Here is a 26999-nt window from a genome sequence, read left to right as displayed (position 1 = left end):
GAACAGTCGTTTCATTACAACTTAATTCTATGTTATAACAGCCACACATACTCCGTGCTTGACGAGTATACTCGTCGTCTTTTACCTTACGCGACACATTTTAGGAACACAGTTTTCGAACAGCTAACTGGTTAATTGTCTCGAAGACATATTTTTAAGGGGACGAAGAACATCATGAATTAATTTCGCTGTCTATCAGTAGAATTTCGTTCGCTATGTTTTAGCGAGAGAAGAAACTACAATTGTTCGTTCGCGAATAAGGAAAGTTCATTGTTATATTAATTTAATACCGTTGCGAATAATTTTGATTAAAATGATAATCCATTTTAATCAGTTCTATGTGACGAATTTGTTATCAAACATTTTACTCGCACCTCGCAAATTCACCCGGTATTTCACGATGAAACGTAGTTCGTTAAAGTTAAACTTATTCGCGTCGTTACATTCGGCGCACAAATCTTGTTCATCCGCTGCTGGACGGTCTGCAAAAAGCGTATTATTAATCGTTTCTCGCCGTGTTACTTGGAATTCATATTCATACACACAACACATATATATGTACAGGGTGTCCGGCTAGAACTAGAATTATAATTATTTATACTAGAAGCGTAATGATTTAAAACACAAGTATATTTGTATATTTTTTTGTGAAAAAAAAAAATGATGGGAAGCATCGTTTAATGCATGCACAGAGGTATTGGACGCAGTTTTGCCTTACAAGATATTTTTATATTCGTATTAGGAATCGTTTTAGAAGTATCGTTATAATTCGGACGATTCGAGTTAATTTGCGAAATTTGGTTGCTGTCGCTTAGTCACGATATTTCTCATCAAATTGCAGTATAATCTAATTTTGTAAAAAAATTAAATTTTACTTTGAGCTATAAATGGAATTCTTGTGTTCTCTGTTTACAATTCAAGGAATATAAATTGTAGAATAATAGAGAGAATGAATTATACAATAAATACAAATTACAGAATAGGTGTTAGATATAAATTGTAGAATATAATTAAACAATTAACGAATTATGCTCCGCCCTTTAAATATTATGACGAGTGTTTTGCTTCGAATATTTCATATATATCTTTGCATGCCATGTATTTTGCATTCTAGGAATTTCTGCATTATTTACATGCTTCATAAATGCATAAACATTGGCAACTTATTTACAATTACGAAGCGTGGACTTATCAACTTATTTTTACCTAAAAATAAGTCTAACTGAACCAATTATCATGATTAAATAATGCAATAAATCGCATCAGTTGCCGCGATTAACAAATAAATGTTTCAATGAATAAACCAATAAATAATAATAAATAAGCAAACATATAATAATAAATCAATTTAATTACATGGGTAAACCCACCGATAATTAAGCCAATTACCGTTAATAAATGAAATAAATAAATCGATTTTCATTGTTAAACACCATCAAATAAAAAAATCCCAAACTCACGTAATATCGACTTTCGCTATCTTTATTTTAGCGTCAAGTTGCTTGAGGCACCCTGTATATGTATCTTATGGTATGCAATGTTCACATGCTCGAAAGGGAGAAGAATTACAATTTCGTAGCTCGTTGCTGCTCTTTTCTTCCCCTCGTCTTCTTTTTCCCTTCTTTTTTTTTACCCCTTTCCTTTTTTCCTTCGCAAATACAGATTTTATTCTTCGTGGCTGATATGCAAATGAAACGGAATTAATGGTTGCTTGTCTCTCCGCAGGAGACGAAGAGTGGGACGACGGGAACGAGCAAAATGTCCTGGAGGTAACCGAGCAGGATAATGAGACAACGGGAATTAAACGTGAGTGTTACTAAATACTTTCTCGTCGTTAGCCAACGTTTACGTTAAATCTAGACAGTTAACTGGATTTTCGTTATATTCCACTTTTGTTTGTAACTCTTTTTTAAGTAGAAATACTCGTGGATTATTTATTAATTATATATGATTACTATTATTATTATACTATACTATACTATTATGATTATTATTAATTATAAATTATTATTATTATTATATGGTTTATGATTTGACAATTTCTTTTACAGAGGATGACGAGGAGGAAGAGGAAGAAGAGGAGCTGCAGAGAGCGTTCAGTCAACATTCGGAGGGTAAGTCGAGGACTTCTATCAATAGATTCTGTAGATTTTTAATTTTTCCATTGCTCGCACTTTTCTATAGATCTCAGATTTTCTTCGCCGTTTGTTCGATTTTTGGCCAATTGCTTAATGGCCACTCGACGATAAACCACGGTATACATCACACACGTTTCAAAAAGATTAGACAAAATTCCTATAGATCTCAAATTTTCTTTGCTATTCGTTAGATCTTTGATAATTGCTTGATCTCAAATCAAATTGTTCAATGATCAAATCAGGGCGTAAACCATATATTTTACCAGCAAATTAGACGAAGAAGCCAAAAGAAGAAGAACTTATACAGACCAGAAGATGTATTATACTGCAAAGCCAGAAAACTTAAGAAATTCATCATTTTAGCGTGGTTCGGTGGCGGATTAGCTTTAATTTCGGGTATACAGCGACGCGTTAACCCAGTGAGAAGGAAGAATCGGTTTCCGCGAGCATCTTCTTCTCTGGAGCATCGAATATACTCGGTACAATGAAGCACTGCCGGCAGACGACTATCGTTATGCAGATGTAACAATGGGCCAGGAATTGAGGGAGGCGCGGTCGGTGCATTCTGCCGCATTCTGGTGCATTACTTTTATCAGTCCTCGCGGGACATTGCCTCGCGACGCAACAATGCGTTCAGACACGTCGTCATTGTTCGTAGTCGCCGTTCAAGAAACGTACCACCCACCTTAGACCCTATGAATATGGGATTCCTTTGTCCCCTCTGGATCCTTTCGCGTGTCGCGTGTGCCTCGTCGACGCACGCCTTTTTCCTTTCCCAACCAGATCGTTTCATTCGCTCGTTTTCATCTCGATCGTTCGAAATTTATCCGCGACGCACGCGTAACAAAAGGAGGATAAATGGCGAGAGAGCGGCGAAATTGGATCGTTTTAACCGGTTACCTGTTTTTGACGAGTATACTCGTCGTCGCGAAGATATGGCGATACTTTATATTGCGAAAAAGGTAGCTACAATTTTAGATTGAAATTTAGTAATTGCTGAAAATTGCAAAATGAAACAGTCATTTCTTTACAAGTTAATTCTATGTTATAACAGCCACGTATACTCGGTGCTTGACGAGTATACTCGTCATCGCTTACATTGCGCGACATACTTAATTTTGAAAGAGGTCGCAACAGGTAACTGGTTAATAGAATCTTCATTTATTTATGTTTATTTCTACTTAGATTTCTACGATCGCAAGAAGAAAAATTGAGCGTACAGATCTGCTCCACTTAGCGTGTTTATACATTTTGTTAATTTCCTACAAATGTATAAACAACCGTAGGCTAATTACAAAATATCGCGTTGATAAATGGCCCGAAAAATTTGAGCAAGGGGATTGTTTAACCCTGTTACATTCGTTGAATCGTTTTACGCTCGGTCGTGTTTTTTTATTATTAAATTTCTTAAGTTTAAGTTTGTTTAAATTTCTTAAATAAAGTAATTTGTATATATTGCATAATAGTAGTATACAAGTATTACAATATGTAACAACATTTGAGTATATTACATAATAATTAAATTGTGAATTTTTATTTCTTTAGGACGCGCGTATAAAATCTAAAATTTATATAAAATATTTAAGATAGGCTGTTTATTACAAGGAAACAAATGTTTCTACTCAGATCCTATATTTCTTTAGCTGTGTTCATAAAAGTGTAAAAATACATAAAAATCCCGAGTCTAGTAATGAACAATCTATTCATCATATTTAGAAATTAATGCAGACAATTATAGCGAAAATAATTAATATGTTCATAATTATAGAAATTATCGAAATTACATTATACGTAGTAATGTCATTAAAATCATTAAGTGATCCCACAAGGGGAGTTTCTATTTACTTCACGCATATGGTATATAGCATATGGGGTGTAGAAGAAGTGTTAGCTAGGGCAATTCCTTTCAGAATTGTAATAGGGGCTCAGGTGGCGAAAGTGATCCAACCGTGCTTATTATGTCGATATGTCCTCTCCACGGTATAGCTAGGAAACAATAGTATCTTAAGCGATATAGACCTGGATTGTTTTTTCGATACGTCATTCTGTCTTTTTCTTTTTGCTACACAGTCAGTAACACTGTACTGCTATCGTAAGCACTGAAAAAAAAGCTATGCGAAAGCCATTATGCTTGACAATGAATGGGATATTAACCGAAAAATTGTCCATTTGTAACGCCAAAACGTCGAAGCTACGCGATAAATTTCGATTACGCGAATTATATCGAGTCGCACCGCACCGAAATGAACGCGTGAATTTTCTGCAGTAAATTGGGATATTTCAAAGCGCAGTATTTTTTTGTTGTCTAAACCCGTAACGAGATTCAAAGTGGATAAGTTTGCCAGAAAAATTCTGAAATCCTCCGATCTTCAAAATTGTATAGTCAATTTTGGCGACTTTGACAAACTGATTCGAGTCTTTCACAAAGCTGAGCTAAAACTACCTAAATTCTTTGATTACAAGCAAACGCGTGCCAATTGTGGATATTTCAAAGCACAGTTTCTTCTTTAGAAACTTTGGACAAGATTCTTCTAACTTCTAAGATTCAGCAATTTTCAAAATTGCATAGCCAACAACTTTGACAACTTTGACAAACTGATCCGGGTCTTGTGAAACCTAAGTTAGAAGTTCTCCACTCAACAAATTCTCCACATCAATTAGCGAGTACCGTGAAGTTCCAGCAACGTTCACGAATCAACGCGAGTTCCCTTCAAACTGAACCAAGAATTGCAAGATCCTCCGATCTTCGGGGCTGATAATCTAAAAATCCGCAGACTGATACTGCGAAAGCTCGGAGGCTGAAAGTTGCAGCGCAACCGCAGCAAACCTCAGGCTCGGTCGTAGCCTAAAAATTCCGGGATCCTGAAATCGATACTCCATTAGCTAACGCTAAGCCAAATAAACCATGATCCTGCAGCCACCCGAGTCCTTGTTACACTGCTATCTTCCAACAACGAGCAACGACCAGTTTAATAGAAGCAGCTGGAAAACTCGTGTCGCTAACGTTGCGTCATTTTGTTCCTCTGTAATGAGCGGCGATGGCTTCTATATAGAAAGACAGAGACAAAGACACAGAGAAAGAGACAGAAACGTAGAAACCGTGTATTAAAGAAACAGAGGTGCCTCGATGTTTTCACTCTCGAGTAGCAACGACAGCCGCGCTATACCGTTCTGTAGGAACGAAAGAGCGAATAAGAGGGAAACTATAGACAGAGAGAAAGAGGGGCAAAGAGTCGGAAAGGGGAGAGAAAGAGAGAGAGAGAGAACCACCGAGGCATCTCCCTTGGGAGTCGGTGGCCTCCTCGGGGATACAACCTCGTTTCGAGCTCCTCCAAGCCGGTTTTACCTTGGAGTATAAAGCGGACGCAAGTACACTTGGCGAAAGGTAAGCTGAAATAATAATCGGCTGGTACAGGGAGGAACGGATAAAAGTCGGATCTCGCTTCTCCTCGGGGAGGAAGAGCAAGATCTGTCTCGGCTACGCGGAAAAGGAACGAATCTTTCGTTGCGAACGGTTGTTGCTTCTCCGCTGCTGCTGTTACTATTGCCAGCGTGGCTTGGCTTCGTTTGGCTCGCGTAAGAACAGGCAACGAAATTTTATGGGGTCTCGAGGATTGTCAGCGGAATCGTTAGGCGAGATTATACGAGGCTCCTTCATCTTCCTGTATAGACGCCAAGGACGATGGTATTGTTTAACGAGTTGTGTATTAAACTGTTAGTATACGTTGCGTACGTGGTTGCTGGGTGAAAGAATGACGCGGAAACGTGCCTCGTGTCCTCCGTTCGATTTTGAAATCGAATTTGCTAGCGGATTATGACTCGTGATGAGACAAAAGATGAATCAGGCTTGTGAAGCAAGTTTTTAGTCAAGTCATTGGAAAAATTGTTCTCAGAGCTTACGCCTATTGCTGATTTGATAGAAGTTAGATTTTCGAGATTGACAGTCGCAATCGATATTTATCGGTTCGCTTAAATGTGTATACGTTCATTTTACATGCATTACGACCGTTCAGCTTCTTACATTCGTAAGTTTAGGGCAAACCCTAAGCATCGCACAGTTGCTTCAGATTATGCGAAATATGGGCTTGCAATCGAACAGCCCTTGCTTGTCAAACGTGAAATCATGAAATCTCAACGACACGAATATCACCACGATCTTTCTACTCAAGCTTAAAGTTAAATCTGAACGAGACTAAATTTTATATGGTTAATATCGTGCATTTCCAGTAAATGAGATAAAATAAAAGTAAGTGTTATTCTGGAAATATTTGCAATTCAATTTTGAGAAACTAAGTTCAAATTCACTTCATGAAGTTCGCGCGTCTGGCACGTTATTGAGTGTGGACTTCTTCGATTATTGAGATCTCAGAAACTAACCAGTTAGACGTTTCCGACGAGTATACTCGTCACGAAGAAATGACAATACTTTGTGTTTATTCAAATTGGAGGAATTTGTATTGTTTCGTTTGGAAGTTAAAGATGAAAAGAGAGAGAATCACGTGCTCATCGGTGGAGCTTAGGAGCAATGAATGAAACTTGCCTTTTAGTGGAAAATTGGAGGGAAAAAGAACCAGTCGTTCTCCTATGGATTTGTTTAATTTAGAGAAACTTTATTATTTCGTTCAAAGATCGAGGGTGATAGAGGTATTCTATATTTTGAGAGTAGAATTTAGTAGAATTTGAGAGAAGTATTTAGAATTTGAGAGTAACGAGTGATGGATTAAATTTGTCTTATAGTGAAAAATTCAGCAAAATTGTACAAGTCTCCATGAATTTATCTAATTTAGAAAAATTCTGTTATTTCGACTAAAAGTCACTTGCAGTGGAGGTCGTACCGAAGCTTCAACTCGTACTAAACGATAAATAAAAAACGACGAATTGTTAACTGAAAGCGAAGGGAAATGATACAAACGAGATCAGTGACAGATATGAAGAAACATTGTTCCTTGTCATTAAACTACCAATTACAAACTCCTATTAATGCTCGAATTAAAAATTCGCAATATCCGAGAATATTCTAACAAAGAATTACAAACGCACAAGATTAAACGTTTAAACAAAAAGAATTCTCAGGACGAAAAATTTATTTCTCCTATGCCGATGATCAATAGAGCGTAAAGATAAAATGACGAATCTTTCCGTAGGATACATCGGGATGCGCATCGTCCGTGTATTACGATTATCCTGGGAATATTGACTCGATTTCATCCTGAAGATCGTTGGTAGTCGAGGTGAGGTAGGTTAACGCCTTGCACCAACGACCAGCAAAAGAATTCCGAGGGTGGTTTCTGTTAGTTTCTTTCTTCCTTTCTCTTTCCTTTCCTTTTTTTTTTGCTATCCATGGAAGGGTGGTTTCTGTTGCGACTGAAACCCGCTGGGTCTCGATTATTCGAACAACACGTTCACATCCGACCTTCTTTATCGATCCTCCTTTATTTCGAATCTTTTTTCGCCAGGCCAGATGCAGCCAATTACGAATTAACCAGGCGCGTACGTTATTGCTTAACAAAGGGGCACGCGTCGCGTAGGCGTTGGAGTTTTTTTTTTTTTTTGAGAATTTGATTTATGGAAAGGGAATCGTCGCTCTTGGAAACGCTTCACGAATCGTTGGAAGCGAAGGGCTGCTGTCTGTCGATCTTAAGTTACTCGTTTGACTTGTTAACGAACGTGCTTGGTCACTTGTGGACGTGTTTAAATTAAAAGAATTATCGATTTTTTTATATGCAATCTGTGTATCAGCAATCTATTGTACAATGAGAATAGGCAGGGATTGTGGTGACTTAAATTGACGTGAATGCGAGTACACCCAGTGATGTATCACTGTATGGTGGTAGATGTAAAAAGTGACGTCTCTTTAACGCATGGCGTCCGGTAATTTTATGGTCGTTGGACTGATTCTTCAGTCGTTGTTGATATAACCCGCCGTGTCTGGCGATTTCTTTTTTCATCGTTTATTTGTCTCGTTTGGGATATAAAACAATCTGCGTTCGAAGTGGAATTATCAATTATATCAATGCGATTATCAGTTATATTGCGTTGTATTAACAAGCTCATGGAGACATATTTAAAGAGGATCGCAAAAGGATTGCAGTGGTTGCAAAAAGCACGTACTCATTTTCCAATGAAGCGGTTTTTAACGAGCTTCTATATTTCGCTTTCACAGTATAAAATTTTCCTAGCCGTGTCGAAATACAACTAAATGATACGAAATTTAATATGCTCGGACCTGATCAATTAGCATGTGGATGTGAAAGCTTGAAACTTCATATTCATTTTTTTTTCTTTCAGCAATTCCTTATTTTTATCTTGATTTTTTGTATTTCTTTAAAGCATCGTTGCACTTTTCCTAAAACTAAATTAAATACGTTTCTATAATAATAAATTATGAGAGTACGGGCAAGTTCGTAAATAAGCGATAAATTAATTGATACGTCGGCGTTATTAAATTCGAAGGAGAAACTAGAAGAGTAAACGTTGCTGGAAAAATGTATTCCTGTTAATAATATTCTTCACGTTCCTGATGAAAATTTTCCTTAATTAATGTACGTAATACCGGTTTCCATTTCGCTGGATGTTCTTGAAGAAACTGGGACTTCATCCAGGGAACGAATGTATCCGTATTTATCAGTATTATTTAACAGACAGGAGAGACACGGCTTCCCGAACAGCTTTCGCATAATCTTCCTACCGCCCTCTCATTTTTCGTCGCCCACCATCAGGTTGGAGGACCTGCCAACCTCTCCCATTGGGAGAACCGAGATCCCCCATTTTCTTAATGTCAGAGATTTCAATTCGTCACGAACACCGACCCGACGACGTTTTTGTTGGACGATTTTTAAGAGATCGCTCTTAGCTCACGCTATTAACTGTTAAAACTGTGACATCTTCGCGCACCCATTCTTCTCGAATTTCATTTTATCGAATTTTTCAATATCAAATCATCTTCTTCAATTTAATAGCGATCTACTTTGCTTCATTTTTTAACCAATAAATCTGCCGATAACCCGCCAAAAAGCCTACAATACACCAACGTGATAATACAGATCAACGTGATCGAAGAATACAAAGAAAATAACGTACCCTCGATACGTAGCTTGTCCCGTATGGGAATGCAAATTGTTTGGATAAAAAAAGGAGCCAAAGCGATGGATAAATAAATTTATCCGTCTAAACGCGCCAATAAGCTTCGAGACGAAAATCAACAAAACGGAAACTTAAAAGACGGGAAGCTTGCCAGAACGAGACGGTAAACGAGCGAGAGAGAACAGAGAAACGGAGTTCTCCATCTTCCCCTGGGAAGTTGGCAAGTCATGTACCGCAAAAAACTCTCTTCATGGAAATCCAAATTTCAACAAAAAGGAGCCAAACCAACATAGTGCTTGTAACTTCCACGCTTCTAATCGATAACTAAATTCACCACTTCAAACACGCTATCGAGTCTCGAAGCCAAAAACGAAAAGAGCAAGTTTGCTAAAAGGGGACGGTAAACGATCGAGAGAAAAAAGGAAGAGCCAAAGGGGAAGAGAGTTCCGCGTTTCCTCACAGAGAGTTGAAAAGTCGCATACGGTAAAACGAAGATCCAAATTTGAACAAAAGGAAGCCAGGCCAGAACATCGTGCTTGCAGCTTGAACTCTTTGCGAAGTAAATATATAAATAAGTGAATTTGTCAGTGTAAATACGATACAGCAACGCGTCTGAAGAGCAAAAACAACGGAAGCAACGGTTGAAGAAGGAAGTTTGCTAAAACGAGACGGTAAACGATCGGGGGAAGAAGAGGAGAGTCAAAAGGAAAGAGAGTTTTTCATTTCGTCGTACGAAGTTGGAAAGCTCCGCACTGTAAAATGATCTTTTCGTGAAAATCCAAATTTCAACGGAAAGAAGCCAATGCTAGCGTGGTGCTTCTGACTTCGAGTTCTGCGATCGACAGATACACGCGTAAATAGATAAATTCGCCAATCCAAATATAACGTGTCTTAAAGCTGAAACCAACGAAAGCAAAAGCTTGAGGAGGAAGCTGGCTAAAATGAGACGGTAAACGATCAAGCGGGAGAAAAAGGAGAGCCAAATAGAGCGAGAGTTCTTCATTTCGTCGTACGAAGTTGGAAAGGCTCGCGTCGTGAAACGAGATCTTCGTAGAAATCCAAATTTCAACGAAGAGAAGCCGAACCAACGTCGTGCTTGCAGCTTCGACTCTTCCAATCAAAACATTTATAGAGAAAGTTAAACTTAGTGTTGCATCCAAAAACATCATGCTGAACTATCACGAGTAGAACATCATCGTGCATTGTATGGTTATTTTAGCTGCTTCAACCGTGTGATATTACACGCCAATACATCCACCGAACTCTTTCTGCAACCATCTCTCTTGCTTTGAACACACCAACGTCCTCTTATATCGCCTTAGATCTTGCCTGTCGCATTGTCTTTATTCTTATTTTACCAGTTAGTAATTCTTGGTATTTAAATTCTATTTAAGTACTTAGTCACTTCTTGTTAATCACGTACTAGCCGCAACTGGTCGTAGCTACCATGTTCCCAGCGATTCTAATTGTTAATCAACCACTCGATTACTCGCGTCTATCTTTCTTCTAAAAGAGGAATTATAACGAGAGTTATATAGTAAGAAATACGTATAATATAACGATTATAGTAAAAGGATTATAACGAGTTTGCCCGTCGAGTGTAACAAACAAAATTACGTACAACCGTGGTCGTTGAGTAACCCTCGATGGTGTGAATGGGGCTCCGGATAAATAAATTAAAGGAAAAAAAGAAACAAATAAATAGACGAATTTATCGAGCCAAATACACCGGTGAGTCTCAAAACCGAAAGCAACAAAAGCAAAACTTACGGAAGAAAGTTTGCCGAAACGAGACGGTAAACGACCAAGAGAAAGGAAGAAGGGAGAAGAAGAGTTCTCCGTTTTCCCGCGGGACGTTGGAAAGTCCTGTAGCTGGTATAGCCGCACGACGTGAGAGATCCAAGAGGTGCAGGAGGAGCAGGACACGGAGGTAAAGAGGGCGCTCAGGGATGAGGAAGAAGGTGGATGGAAGGGGTGGTGGGTGGAGAGACGGGAGAGCACACGCGAGGGGAGTTGGGCGAGAGGGTATATTATGGGGAATGCCAGGGGAATCCCTGGAGACCACCGGGGCAGCCCAGTGCGCATGCGTCGAGCTGATTAGTTCTCCCTCTTCCCCCTCCATTCGCCACCCACTCCCGCCAACCCTCTGCGTCCCTCCCGTTCACCCCTTCGCCACTCTTTCGCGTTCCCGGAGTGCTGGCAGCGCCAGAGGAGAGCACGGAGTCCCATGGGATCTGGCCCCGCTGCCTCTTCGCACTTTCCACCCTTCTACCACCACCCCCTTTTCGACCATCCCTTCGCCAGCTGCTTCATCCTTCTTCAACCTCTACTTCAACGTTACTCCTCGTTTCTCTTCATCTCGTTTACGTTTTTCCCCTGTCTCTCTCTCTTTTTCTCTCTCTTCCGTTATATCGTATTCTTCTTTTCTTTTCGTTGTATCATTCCTGTTTTTGTTTTTCGCTTTTGTACTCCATTTGTGCGAGCTCGGGTGGAAGTTTTTGGTGGAACGTTAGCGTGGGCGCGGAGTTTCGCTGGAGGAGCTTTCAATGTCGCGTTGTGAATTTTTGAGATCTTTAGGAAGCTTAGCTTATGGAGATGGGAGGACGCGTGTTTTCGCTGGTAATTTGTAACGTATCGCTTGGAAACTTTTGCTAATAGTATTATACATACATCCGATATACCGGGACCTTGGTAATTCATTCTGTAACTTGGAAATTCAGCCGTACCTCGTTCAACGCTTCTTTTAATAATCCGTCATGTATATATTTATGATATATTTTCAATACCTAAGGGAAACGAGAGAAATGTTTCATTTCTAGAAAAAAAATTATCTATCAATTTCTGGCTCCTTTCCGAGAAACAGTACTTGTTATCGATGGTAATTTCGAGTTACCACTTTTGTGTAAAACTATGTAACAACTCGTCGCATAATTCCAAAATTCAGCCGTACATCGCTCCACTTCTTTAAACATTTCATTCAATAATTGCCAATATACGCGTAAAATGGTACCCGAAAAATGTCAACCGATAGAGTTGAAACTATCCTAGTTAATGGCAGTTGCAAATTGTCTATGAGCTCGTCGATCGTTTACGAGAAAGAGCCAGGAATCGTTTCGAGTCGCGAATCGCGCTTGTTCTCGAATGGCTCTTGATCAAGAGCAAGGAAAACGGCTTTAGGTACAATGGCACTTTCTCGGTGCGACTGTACTCGCCGATATAAGGTTGTCCCAGGTGACGAGCTGCCTCGGGCCATGGCACAGCGCTACGTATCCCTTGGGACCGACTCTAGGTTTCTCCTTTTCTCTCCCTTTCTATCGTTCCTCTTCCTTATCCCCCCTCCCGTCTCTTCAACTCTCCCTTTCTTACTCTTGCATCGTAAGAGAGAAGAGGAGAGCTTGGTGAACATGCACGGATAGACGCACACGCGGAGAAGAGACCGGAAGATACATGCGCGTTTTACACGCGCGATACGGATGCACCTGTGCCAGCCGATGGGCTGAAAACGCTTGCAATCGCTCGCTGGCCCGGTGAATTTTTTAAGTTACCACGTAGATTGGCTGAAATTAAACGTTATCGATGGCAGTCCAAGCGGAAGACGTTGAACCTTGAATCGAATTCCTTGAATCTCCGTTGGTCGAATGATCGAATGGTCATTCGTCTTGCGAATCGTATATATTTCTATATGATTGTATTATGCGAGAGGAGTATTTTTGTAACGATATAGCAGTTCTTTAACGTTCTAAACAGACGTTATAAGTCTTACAGATTGTAGATGTTACGGTGTAGGAGCTGATATCTTCAATGAGAAAATTTTTGTTGCGGATAACAATGATTATTATATGTTACGGATTCTGAATGATTAGGATTTTCTTGATTACCGGTAATCATCGTCGGTGACGGGAATTTTATTTTGTTCACGAACTACCATTATCGACGAAGGAAATTTAATTTTGGTTACCAGTAACCGATATAAATGATCAATGAAATGTTTTCTTTTCTAGTTATCAGTAAACTTTCATCGATTGCACGAATTTTATTTTGCTTACCGATAACCGTTATCGTCGAGGAAAATTTTTCCTGGCTATATCCGGCTATTGTCAATCGTTATTAACGTTATTTATGATTAGTGCATATTCATTGGCAATGTGAATAAAATTAATGAGATAAAATTTATATATTTTGTTAAGCGAAAAGAAAATCGGTATGAAAATATATAAAACAAAGAATAGAATAGAAGATATCGTAATAGAATAATAATACAATTATTAATAAAAATATTATAACACAATATAGTTTCATCCTGTTCTTTGTTTCAAATATTCTCATATCGCTTTTTAGCTTAATAAATGAGTTTTATAATTAAATTTTTCTATATCGCCTAAATGAATACTAATTATCAATAACAGTCGACGATACTCGAATGCAACGAGGAAAAAATTTTCTAATGGTTATCGATAACCAAAATAAAATTCGGGACATCGATAATGGTTACTGGTGAACAAGAACAACCCCGGTCATTTGTATCGGTTACTGTTAATCAAAATTAAATTTCCGTCATCGATAATGGTAACTGGTAGCTGAAAAAAATGTTGATCATTCGTAATGATTACTCGTAATTAGAATAAAGACTTATAATCATTTCAGTTTTTGCTAGATTTCTTTCAAATTTGTCGATAACTTGCCTGCGTTGAAATAAAAATTAGTTTTCACACGGTAACATTTTTCCCAAAAAAGGTAACTGCTATATTGGCCCCCTGGTTTCAAAGTAAGATATCGATTATTGGATAGATGTTATTCCTTAATCTGAACCTGAATGGGAAGATTTCTAATAAATTTGATAGAACATTGAAAAAGGAAATGTGCAATCGTCTACAATAGATGTTAGGATTCAAGAAAGAAAACTGTTATCTCTAGCTAGTATTAAGTACTCAATATTTTAAAAATGCTGTACGGAAGAAAATCAAATTTTACACGATTTTGTTTATTGTCTATTGTTCTATAGTGAATCTCTTACGAATCTGATTTTGACTTTCTCGTCCTATCGCAGCCTGCGCTGCTATGTACAAACGCGTACGTAAAAAGGCTGGGCAAAGAATAGAATCACAGTGAGCGCATAGAGAAACGTGGCGAACGCTTTTGTGAATTAATTTCACAGGCTTGAAATCATAGTTGTGACGTTACATAAACACGACACTGTATATGTGATCTCATGATACATTCCAAATTACACAGCGGGACATTATACAAACCTAAATTCGTGCACGTGCATGATCATATCTGTCCAGAGCTGGAATAATGATCATAAATTTTCGCTTGCAGCAACACCTAGCTGTTCAACAATGGTGAACGATATTACGTATAGGAGTGTGACGTTGTTTCACATATGTGTGCTAGTTTGAACTCTTATTAAATCATGGATATTAATTAGAGTCATAGATGATTTTATTACAGACAGCATAAAATCAATTTTCTAATGATCTTCGTCTACATATTGATTTCTTTATAATATACAAATTCCTAATAATTTTTTTCTCCAGTTAAAGTCTAGCATTCCCCCTCTCTTTGCATACTTTCAATCGAAAAAGTACTCATTCTTCGGAAACTTATGCTGTTTCTTCTCTTATAAATTTTTGCTTTAATCCGTTTCTTTTTGTTTGTAATTTCCCAAAATCAGTAGGATTGTGAAATCAGAATGTTGTCTGAGCAACAATCGGTATTTCTACTCGCTCGAGACACTTCTGGGCAAAAATCTTTTTTCTGTATTATTATACAGAATATTACGTAATATTGTACAGGGAAATTAAATCCTTCGAATTAGTTTTATCGTCTGTGTGCATCAACGTTTGTTATGCAGTGACGAGTATGTTGACGAAGAAGAGTTTCTCTCTTTATAGTAAGACTAAATCCTTCCATAGTAAAATAACAATTTTCAGCAACAATAACAAGTTGATTTTCTTCAAATCTATAGTTTGCCCATAATTTCCGTTTCTCACCACAATTTACCTCTCTTTGAACGTCCTTTATTGATAACGCTTAACTTCGCGATGATCAGTGTCAAACCGTTCGTTATCAAACTGTTCATTATCAAATTGTTTCTCGATCAACAGAGGTAGCAACGAAACGAAATTCGAAACGAACGGCCGTGCATAAATACAAGTGCAGCCGCGTATTTTACGCGGCTACGAGAAACATTCTGGTGCCAGTTGTAAATCAACTCTCGCGTTATTCGACCAGCTTTCCGCGTGCCAGCGTGTAAAAATTCCTGGCGCAAAAATTGCATGGTTTTTTAATCTCCGCATCCCGGCGTAATTATTTTCTTCATCGTCAGGCGCGTATTTCGCTTTCGTAATTACACCCTTACCAGCGCCAACGAACGTTGATATTCCCTTTTTACGGGTTCCCTGTCACGTTACGTTCTCCAACTTGCAACATTTTTTCTTTTTCCTTCGCATCTCAAACCAATTTCTATTCAGGACGTTTGTTATTTTCCAACTTAATACGATAGGTAGCACTCTGAACATTATTTTTGTTTTATCCGAATATCGTTTTTAGAGGGAGACTACGTCAATGTTGGATCGAACGAAAGTTAAACAGTTTGTTGAAATATACGCGTGAAGCGAATCTCGAAAGCTTTCCAATAATTATTCTACAAAATATTTGCAAATCTGTTACGTATTTTATACGACATTTTTGGAAATTCATATAAATGTTGCAGGATATTTTTTCTTCCATACAAATTCGTTAAAATATTAGTAATCGTTTTCAGCATATAGTTAATACAAAAAGTAGCTCATTAAAGATAATGAAGCTTATTAATAGAACGAATAATTCATTGATACAATAAACAGTTTAATGAATAGGCTTCATGGAAAGAGTTGAAATATTTTTCTATTTTTATATTTGCGAGAAATCTTCAGTATGCATAGTTTTTCAAAGTTTACCAATATAGTCATGAAAGACATGCCTCATTTTTCCTATGTCAGAATCGTGGATGTTTTAGATACCAATATATTCTAATTAGTCCGAAGCTAGGCTTATAACCAATTAATGGAATCAACGTTATAAGAAACGATTTATACATTGACCTATGGCCATTAAAAAATTAAACAACCCTATAAAAACCTTTGTCACAAGGTTCATAACTTTGCGATTCAATTAGATGTAGTTCTTTTTCTGTGATAATCGCAGATGCACTTATAACAGTTACTTAATATAACGTATATTTCCTTTAAAAAGGTGTTAGAATATTCTTTTATTCTCCCGCAGTAAATATCTTGCAATTCCTATACACATTTTCCGATTCGTTAAAAATTTTATCAATATAATCGTCGATAATCGCTGCTTATTACGTATTTTACGACGTATTCGTCGACTTCTACGAGCATTATATTTTATCGATATAATCGTGACAATCGTTTCAAATTTATTCATAAAAAATGTCAAGTATCATATTATATGGATATAATCATGACAGAGTCGTTTCTCATTATGTGTCACGTATTCATAGAAAATGTCCATATGTGTTATCGATATAATCGTGACAGTTGTTTCTCATTAAGCGTCACATATCCGCAAAAATGTTCTATATGTGTTCAAACGCTCTCACGACCTCTGACACCTGGAATTGTGTTAAAGTATAACATCTGCGAATGAAAAAACGTTAAAAGCAAACGCAAAAGTAGAATACTTTCAGTGGGGCAGCGGCACGATCAAAGTTAAATTGACTGTTTGATCTCTGATTTCTAATGCACTTTGTCACCCCCGTCGCCACCCTTTCCTCCTTCCCCCCTTTCCCCCGCTTTTCCCATTTGCGTTTCGATGCGTGTGCCGCGACACACCGTGTGTGAAACAGCTAGCCCGCTATAGTGGTAAAGTATGATACGGTCTCGAGCGACCAGACATTCCCATTCTATCATTATAAACTCGCTCTCCCGGCACCGGTGCTCCCTGTTCATATCTAATGCGATTGTACTCACGGTGGTAAACTCGTGGTAGCCGCAATTGCAATTGCAATTCGATGGAGCACGTCGGCGGTTCCGAAGGTATCGTTTCTATCAGATTGATGCGTGCTGATTAAAGGAATCGGTTGTTTTACTGATGGGTTTCCTGCCGTCTGCTAGCGTAAAAGTATGAACCGGTTAGCTGTTCCTGACGAGTATACTCGTCGAGAAGAAATGGCAACATTTCGCGTTATAACGAGGATTCGGAAGACGGATATTTCGCTGCAACTTAATTCTATATCACGACAGCCACGCGTACTCCGTGCTCGACGAGTCGAAGGACAAAGACAACGCGAATACGAGGATACGGAACTTTCGTACTTTTAAATGTACTATTGGTACACGAAATCCGCTGTCTATTCGTTACTTGTGGATTCGAGTTGACACGTACGTATTCTTCACGAAAAATTAGTCGTAAAATTAGTTACAAGTAAGAAGATACTCGAGTTTGTTAGGGTAGAAATATTTCAGCTCGGAATTAATCCTTCTAATGCAAGTAAGGAAATCGTAATGATAATTTCAAATATGAAATCGTAATTCAAATCACAATTTTCTTCGAAATGAAAGAAGAATCCGATTGTAGCAGATAAGCGATTCAAGAGTCGGAAAAGCTGGGATTGCCAGGATGAAAATTTTGACAAGATTCAAGGAGAAACGGGGCACTCGAATTTCGTTGCGATAATAATGTTCCAACTCGCGATTAATTCTTCTAATCCAGATAAATAAATCAAACGGAAGACAAACCCAATTATAGGAGATAAGCAGTGTTTAAGAGTAGAAAGGAGACAGCCGATTCGGTGAAAAGTTACAGAGGGAAGGGAGATGGACTACCACCTGTTATTCGCGGGCGTAAACGAATGAGAAAGCCTGGAGGAAGTTTCCCAGGCTCGCTAATAACTTCAAGGCACTGGTGCCCGTTGTCGAGCCGCTTTAGTTTCCGCGGTAAAACTTGGTAACTCGAGGAGATAAAGGTTAGAACGAGTCAGTGTCCCGAGGCCATACTAACGATCCTCCTTCTAGATCGTGTTCGTATCTCATCGTTTCATCTTTTGCTCCAACATCTCGTCTTCCAGCTAGTCAGCGAGTTTTGTCAGCCGTTTCTTGATGGAAATTGTCTCTTTGCCCTTGATTTAGGTTAGGTTAGAAAGTTAGGTTAAAATTTGATGATTTAACCGAGCTACGGTGCCCGATTCAACTACGCGCTTAAGGTCCCCGGGACAAAAGTGACCCCTGCGGCTAAAATTCTCTTCTTTAATATTGACTTTGTAAGCAAGGGATCAAGGAAATGTAACGATATACTGTTATGTCTTTTATAATGGCTACTTTCCTCTCGTAAATAAATAAATAGATAGATAGAACAGAAGAAATAAATAGAATGTCTTTTATTAAAAAAAAAAAAAAAAAGAACGGTACATTCATTTATCTATGGCAAGTCGTATTACCAGTGTTGTATATTAAATTTCAAAGCATAGATATTCCAGTGATTTGGAGGTTTTTTTCTTTTCTTTCTTTTTTTTCAATTTAAAATCGAAAATTTCGAAGTGGCAATAGAATTTACGATGAATTTCGTGTATCAATTATCACCGATGGTGTGCATTAAATTTCAGAAATCCTGTAGTAGCACAGGCTAATTAACACACGCACGCTATATATCGGATTTCAAAGCGTCGCGTCTCCCCTGATCGGCGAATTTAAACTTCATTCGAGAGGGTTGACGCGTGGGTATTTGATAGGACGAACATGTGGGAGTATCGAAGCCCACGCGAAATTCTAAGTCTTCAATTAATAATACCAGCATTCGTGTCGTCGCATGGCAAATTGCATATACGTGCACTTTTAACGAAACATCAATTTGCTCTGTTGTAGGAACTAATTTTCACGAACGTAAAATGTATCGATCAGGGAGAAATTCATTTCTCTAATGAAACATAATCCCGGAGTCAAGGGTTAAACAAGGGTTTTTTTTTTAAATTTTAAATAATCGTGGAATTTATTTTAGGGTGGTAAAGAAGACATTCTTGATGGTTTGATTTTGGTTTGATTTTAATTTATCGTAGGTGTTGTTATATTGGATCGTTTATTTTCAAAGCGTAAGCGAAATATCGAAATGTTTGCGTTTCCATCGATTGGAAAAATCCTGATAAGGTTTATAATTAGTTTGTCCACGTTTCTGTGTGTTCAAGTAGATGCAAATTCATTATACAAATGGTTTTCTTTTTTCAGAATCAATTAGATCAGTGTTGTTTTTTCAGGATTACGAATGAACTGACATTTTCAAAATTATTGAGTTACACGGTTCGTTGAATTTTAATTACTTAAAATCTCTGTTTTGTGTTTTGGTCCGTTCTTGTTTATAGGTATCTGTACGATATTTGAAAATAAATCGAATGAAACTAAATGAATTGAAATTATTATGTTTTTATGTTAAACCACGGTGAGCATGCCTGTCTCGTTAACAAGCTCTAACAACAATGAGAGATTATCCATTTAATCTTAGGTTTGCAATTCTGTACGATATAATTATTATAATACTATAATATAAAACTATAATGCTGTTATCCAGTTGATAAATAATTTTCAAAGGATTTAATTAAATTATAATAGTGATGATTATTTAATAAATGTAATAATAATTTACAAGTACATTACCGAATTGTGTTTAAACAACTTGTTTACATTGATACATGCAATATTATGTTAAATACAGAGATTAGGATTATATTCGCTATCATTTGTTTTTGATTATGTTGGCTCCTCGACTGTTTGGACAGGTTACAGATTGCAGGATACGGGTACACACCACTTTCAAAATTGATGATTATGCAATTACATTTACCAACGAAATTTCAATTGACTGCGATAAACCAGTATTTTAAGATTTAGATTATAAATTATTCACAAATACAAATTCCACGTTAAAGTATATGTAGATCTCTCGCTTTCCCAATTTTTTCAAAAAATGGAGTCTTACAGTCTTTTCGAAATAAACGGTCCGAATTGCAGGAGTAATTTTCATACGAAATTCCACAGAATAAGAATTCCTTTGCGACAACTATTAAGTTAAAAATTGATTTTAATAAATTTGAAGTAACGTATATATCAGGGCGCAAGGCGAGAAAATCTATTGCGGCGTCGATGATTTCCCTCTGCTTATGAAACTAATTTTCATAAATTAAAAGAATCTCTAAAGAACACGATGAACTTAGAATAAGATACTCTTCACCAAGAGTATCTTTCCAGTCAAAGATTAATTTTCACGAATTTTAAATAATATTCGAAATTTGATACATTAGATAAATCCAGAGATGTATCACGACGAAGAAAATGTAGCGTGGATAATGTTAATCTTCCGCGCTGTAGAAGTAGTTTCCGTAAATTTCAATGTAACGACCCCCGTGAAATTTTCATAAATTTAGACAGAAAAATAAGAAACTCCTTTCAGGATAAATAACTTCAGACGTGAAAGATTAATTTTCGCGAATTTAGAATAATACCCGAGAAATTCGTGAAGAGCGAGAAACTGTACGGTGGTGTCGATGATGTTCCGGAATACGGTATTAAGCTGCTATCGAAATGTGACGAAGCTAGAACGGAGTATCTGGGGACTTGAAGGCCGGTAGCACGAGCCAACTTAACTTTCGCGTGAACATATACGTATCAGGTGCTTTGCTAACTTTATGCTAATCTTTCTCTCCTTCGGCTGCTACGCGTTTCAAGCGAGTAGTACATTACGTAGGATCCTCTTCGTATCTTTCCATCGTATTTCATTCTCCTTATGTTGCGATAATTAAGAAGACCAAAGAGAAATTGCTACACGATTTTCTTCCTCTGTCTGCTACTTTCTTTTTTCGGAGATGTAACACGCATTCCTAGACGAGATATTCTTGTTGTTTCTACTTTCATTTTTTTAAATCTTCTTCAAGAACTGCTACTCTGTAATCTTCGCATATGCTCGTTAGTCGAAACAAATAACAAAACGTAATCGATTCTACTTACCAATTATTCGCTAAATGGCAATGCCAGGCTTCTTCAATCACTTTGAAAAACGTGTAGCTAAAATGTGTAAGGTAATAGCAAAAGGTAAGCGATGACGAGTATACTCGTCGAACACAGAGTGTGCGTAGCTGTTATAATATAGAATTGAATAGAAGTAGAATGTTATAATATAGAATTAAGTAGTAACGAAAGGACCGTTTTAGTTTTTAATTTTATCACCGACAGAGCTCGTCGTAACACCAAACATCGTCACTTCTTCGTGACGAGTATACTCGTCAAAACGGGATTGTGTGAAAGTTGAGATAGGCCTGCTTTAAAGAGCTCTATTTTTCATTTTTTCCGTAGCTAGCACAATGAGTGAGAAAGCAGTGTTGTCATTGGTTGCATAACGCGTAATTATATTAAATTTTTAATCCTGGGCGGCACAAAGGTCTTTGAAATTTTGATAGATTGCGACCATAGTTCGGGGATGAAGCATTATGGAGAAGCTAAGCGTTCTACTGGAATATAAAGTTGCGAAGAAACTCCGGTTTATATCTGACTGACCTTCGTATCACGGCATATCGTATTAGAATTTGATCTAATACGAAAAATCTCACGTTCGATACGTTACAGCCGATGAAACAGCCAAACAGAGATTAAAACAGAAATGAAAATCCGCACCAAAAAACCAACTACATCGGCCGAACATAGGTTGGTTTTCAAATGATCGCTCAGTCAATTGCACAAATTTCACCAGGGCTCGATTTTGTTTGCTCGAAACAAACAGGAAACGGCCGTGGCGTTATTGAATCGACGGTGCAATTCGATTTCGCGAAAAATCACCCTCGCACGGCGCACCCCACGCCGATAGATAGAATGGAGAGAGGCGAGGGGTCGCGCAGCACCCTCTGGAGCACCCTTTCGTTGGATGAGCGGCACGTCGGAAGGCACTGCTCGGTGTAATAATTTCGAGAGCTACCTCGCGCTAATTCCTCGACTAATCGGCTACGTCGAGCCAACCGAGGGAGAACTTACGGTCTCGCGACGTTATGTTTACGATACGCAGGTGTGTACGCCGCTTTATGGTTCGTATCTTCTCGTGAACTATGAGCTCGATCGATATACGCGATACATTCGACCGTCAGAAATTTCGCCAGGATCGATCTTGCTATGTTTTTGAAATATTCTGGCGAACGAGCATTCGTTGGTTATTTTGGGAAATTTCAAGGAGGTGAATGGTAGATCTCGTTTCTTCTAACGTGGCACATTTTTTTTCTAGTTATCCTCGTTAAAATCGTATCACGAGAGTATCACAAGATCTTCTAACATTCCCTGTCGGTCTTCAAAAACTCACCTGATATTCTTACCACTCTTCCTTGTCGAATCTAGCGACGATTCATTTATCAAGAGACACGTCATTCGTCTCGAGAAGTGCGCAACGATCTTGAAAAACTTACTTGATGCACTTAAAACTACACTCTTCTGTTTCAAACGACCAACGATTTATTCACTTCTGGCGCGCAATGAGGAACTACGGTAGTCCGTTTCTTAAAGTCTACGATGTATAATGTAAATGGTAATTTTTTAGTTTGTATGACGAGTGTACTTGTCAGACGCAGTTATCTGGTTAAAAAATTGTATTCGGAGAATGTGACGTTAAATTCTGCGAAAACCTGTATCGCCCCGTCGCCGGTTGAACCCCACGTTCTGCTGCCTAATATACTCAACGCTTTTCCCTCCCAAACGATCCGCGGGATCATTCGTTTTTGGCGCGTAAAAAAGAAAGAGAGAGAGAGAGAGAGAGAGAGAGAGAGCTGCTTGGTTTCGAAAAGTCGTCGCGGGCAAACGGTTCGGGTCTACGGAGACGTCCCAGCAGGGACATCCGGCCAAATTAATTCCTACGGAAGCCACCGGTATCTATATCTGTGTAACACACACACACAGTATCCACTAGCACACGTATACACTCGCGCGTCTTCCTCTTGATATACAGACACGCCACTACAATCTCGTCCGGTTGCACACAGACGAGAAAAACAGGCGATCCTTGTGCGGTGGCGAAGTACAAGGAACAGCCATCTTTCTCAGAAAGAAATTAAACTTTTCCCCAAGGTATACTTTCTCCTCTTCTCTCCTTCGTTGCTCCCTTGGCCTGCACTCCTTTCTCTCTATCGCGAGCTGTTAAGGTCACGAAGGTCGAAGGAAACACACTAGGCACGCAGGACGTCCTCGTAGGATGCCGAAGGGTGGCTCTGGCCAGCCTATTGCTATTGTTTGCCCTGTTCCCTGGGGAACTGGCCTGGCCCTTAACAGTGACATGTACAGTTCACACTGTACACCGGGTGTCTTCGTGATATTGTAGGATTTCTATCAATGACGGGCACAATCTGGCTAACGGTTTCAAAGGATTGCTGGGTAATAAATTGGATCGATGAATTTCTTATCGTCCCATGGTCTTTTGATGGTTTGAAAGATTACACGGCGAACTCGGCTTTGACACGATATTCATTCATTTTGGGAGTGTCACGAGCATAGTATGCATTGTTTCTTTTTCTTGTTATTTTACATTGTACGATTTTTTACAGTATACGATTACATGTATCCTATAGATTTACGAATGTTTAAATGGTATTTACGTGCTTAATTTGCTATTCCCTAATTAGCTGTTAGTTAGTTAGCGTTTTGTACACTTCCACAGGCAAAAGATCTTAGTAGGTGTTAAGGATCTATTTCTTTCAGGAAACTTACAGTTTTGATGCAATAGCAAGGTAGATATTCGAAGGTGCCGTGGATGTTGCAGTATTCACGGGGTCGCGGGTTCTGTTCTTCGCTAAACTGCGACTGTGTAACATCGTAGCGAACTATACTGGGCCTGGTTATTTGTATTATTACGTTGTGCTTTTGCCACAAGTTATTCCATTCGTCTGTTATCGTTGCTCTTGTAAGATGTTTGTCTTTTACGTCTTCGTTAGGATAATCGAACATGCATGTACTTACCCAATTGACAAATACAGGAATTTGCCCCAAAATTATTTATTGAACACATTAGTCAGAACACATTAGAACAAATTGAAATTACTGATTTAATTTCCAACGTAATGTACATAATAACGTAAAATAGTGATTCATTTCTGACAAAAAACTCCGAAGTAACAATATACGTACAGTTATTACATACATATGGAGATATGTATATATTCTTTTACAAAAAAAAAAAAAAAAAGTTGCATGTATGTAGAACATGTATACAAAATACATGTACAGTACATAGTGATTATTTACGGTGAATGTGACGAAAGTTTATTTTTTAAAGTAATAATCATTCCGCTTCGAGGAATTAGTTGTGATAGCGACGATGCAACGCTGATTCAGATAATCGAGGCTCGGTTAATCGATGCTCTACTGCGCTAGTTGGTTGTTGGAGTGTGGTGTTGCTTTCTTTCAAGAATTTCCGACTTCTTATGTGAAATAGGTTGGCTGCAGGTGGTCTTTCGGCGTAACGAGAACTGGTGGACTCTTTTAGTAATATTTTATGCACCAGGTTATTGGGTGTTGCGAATATGGTCGCCGCGTAGGAGAGCTGTTTTCTTCGGAATTCCAGCCGCCTTAGGTTTCCTACGGCAAGAATGCCGTACACTCGACACGTTCGCTATGTTTCTGTTATTATTCTGGCTGCTGCCTTATGCATAGCGTTTAGAATGTTAGGTGTGCTTGGATACTGAATTATATGCGACGCAACACATCGTCTATTTTGGACTATATTAAGGTTTCACAGGTAAGAGTTAGCATCTCTCGATTAGCTGCCCAGTTTCCGTTGGCTATGATTTTCATCATTTTTAGCCTGCGTGTACCATTATCCTTCAGTCGTATCATATTCATTAACCATCGTCTTACGCAAGCCAGTTCAAACTGCACATTAAACATTAATCCGAGTATTTTTTCATATGTATGCGTATATATCTATGTGATATGATATTTATATATTTATATGATATGTACATGTATATATGCAAAATGCATTGCAATTTTCATACTATATATATATGGTATGTATATATATATAGTACAGGACGTGTTGTAATTTTCATACTATACATACACATATATACATATTTTTTTGAATAGAAAATTACAACACGTTGTCCATATAATCAAAGGTACAAATACTTAAAGGCTGAACAGCTACTTGAACAGAGGGGAAGGGTGGGAGCCAGCGATTATCAGCGCAGCGAAGTATGGGCTCGTTGGAGAGATGGAATAGACGTTAGGATGGAGCCGATGGGAATTTTGACGAATTTGGAAATTTAGAGCACGCGTGAGAAGAGCGCGGGGAACCAAAGAGGGAAGGTAGTCAGTACAGAGGAGATAGTTAGTCGTTAGTAAGAACAAGAGAAAGCTTTGGCCTGGTTAAGAAAACTGGAGAGCAAAAAGGAAGGAAAGGAATTAGAGTCACGAGTTATATAAGGAATAGGTAATTACAGTCAGGTGAATATGTGGCTAATAACCAGGTTAATAGTAAATAGTCAGATAAGAGCTAGGCAATAAGAGTTAGACGAGTATAATTGGATAGGTAGGCAATAGCTAGGTTGATAACTAAGTTATGATAAATAGTCTGATAAGAGGAAATGTAAATATATGTGTAACGTATAAGATGTGAATTTACTTATGAGAAGGATGCATTGTTTAGAGCGTAAGACAAATAAGAACAACGATTGTGAATCTTTTCATGGCCACGAGGCTGAAAAAAATGTATTATTATTATTATCGTTACAACAATATATTTTCCAATACATCTATTTCAGATTGTTCGTTCAATTGGAATAATTTCAAATTTATCGTAAATTTACGATATGAAGAGATACGTAATAACGTAATTTATTTAAAAAGTAGCATTGTAGCTTAGAAAGCGTAAATGTGAAATGTCCAGTCCAAATCGTCCCGCTACTTATCATTTCAGGGTTATATAAACTTTATCTATTGGAAGGGAACTTTAGTTAGTGTCTCGCTAAGATGTCTGATTCTACTGACGCATATGGCGCGTCCCTTCAGTTGTTTCAACAATTTCGCTGACCCGACTCGGGCGATCTTATCCCCATCTAATGATCGTTAGCGATCTTCGTAGCAATTGTTAGTTGGTGTACTCATTCATTCCTGGCAAATTCGCAGAAATTACGGAGCTGGAAAGCAAGTTGCAAAAATAAAAAATTCAATGATAACGATGATCCAGTGAATCTACTTGTCTAATTCAATCCAAATGTACTCTTATTATGCGAATAAAAAATTACAGATAATAAGGAAAATCAAAGAATGTCTTCTATTATGAACTTCATTTACGCTGTTTATATTGAAACTGTGTGGTAGATTCAGGCGAATGGTGATCCCAGCCTGGTTTTCAAAATGAAAGCAACGTTAATCATTTATAGAAAAATCGATTGTGATAAATTAGAAATTGGACATAGTATAATTAATAAAATATCTCGTTTGGAATAATCGTAGGGTCACGACGAGGATTAATAAAACCAGCTAACCAGACTTAAGTAATTCGAATTTAATGTCCGTCACGAGACGTCCCGGCAATTAAACTCTCTGACAAGGCTCGAATGGAAAGCACGAAACTGTCTGGCGATATCATAAACCGTACCTCGAATCGTGAACTCTAATCGTGAGTTCTAATTTATTATATCTGTTTAATTATATCACCTAGATAGCGATCGAGAGTTCGTACAGCTGTTTCAGCAGTTCCTATCATCCGTATTAAGCCAAAAACGCGATTGAGTCTTCAATATGATCGATCGTCGCG

General features: G+C 38.1%; 1 protein-coding gene across 1 annotated transcript in view; it reads left to right on the top strand.

The window, feature by feature from the left end:
• The window catches only part of L (zinc finger protein Lobe), a 135786-nt gene that overhangs the window by 19907 nt on the left and 88880 nt on the right, over nucleotides 1-26999 (top strand). The window contains exons 2-3 of the mRNA XM_033330622.2: nucleotides 1726-1806; nucleotides 2052-2114. Of these exons, the coding sequence (XP_033186513.2) occupies nucleotides 1726-1806; nucleotides 2052-2114 (144 nt within the window). The remainder of the gene's footprint in view (nucleotides 1-1725; nucleotides 1807-2051; nucleotides 2115-26999) is intronic.

This window comes from Bombus vancouverensis, chromosome 12 (genome assembly GCF_051014615.1).
Source record: "Bombus vancouverensis nearcticus chromosome 12, iyBomVanc1_principal, whole genome shotgun sequence".
Taxonomy (NCBI): Eukaryota; Metazoa; Arthropoda; class Insecta; order Hymenoptera; family Apidae; genus Bombus; species Bombus vancouverensis.
The sequence above is the reverse complement of the archived record's forward strand: the minus strand, read 5'-3'. Positions and strand labels throughout refer to the sequence as shown.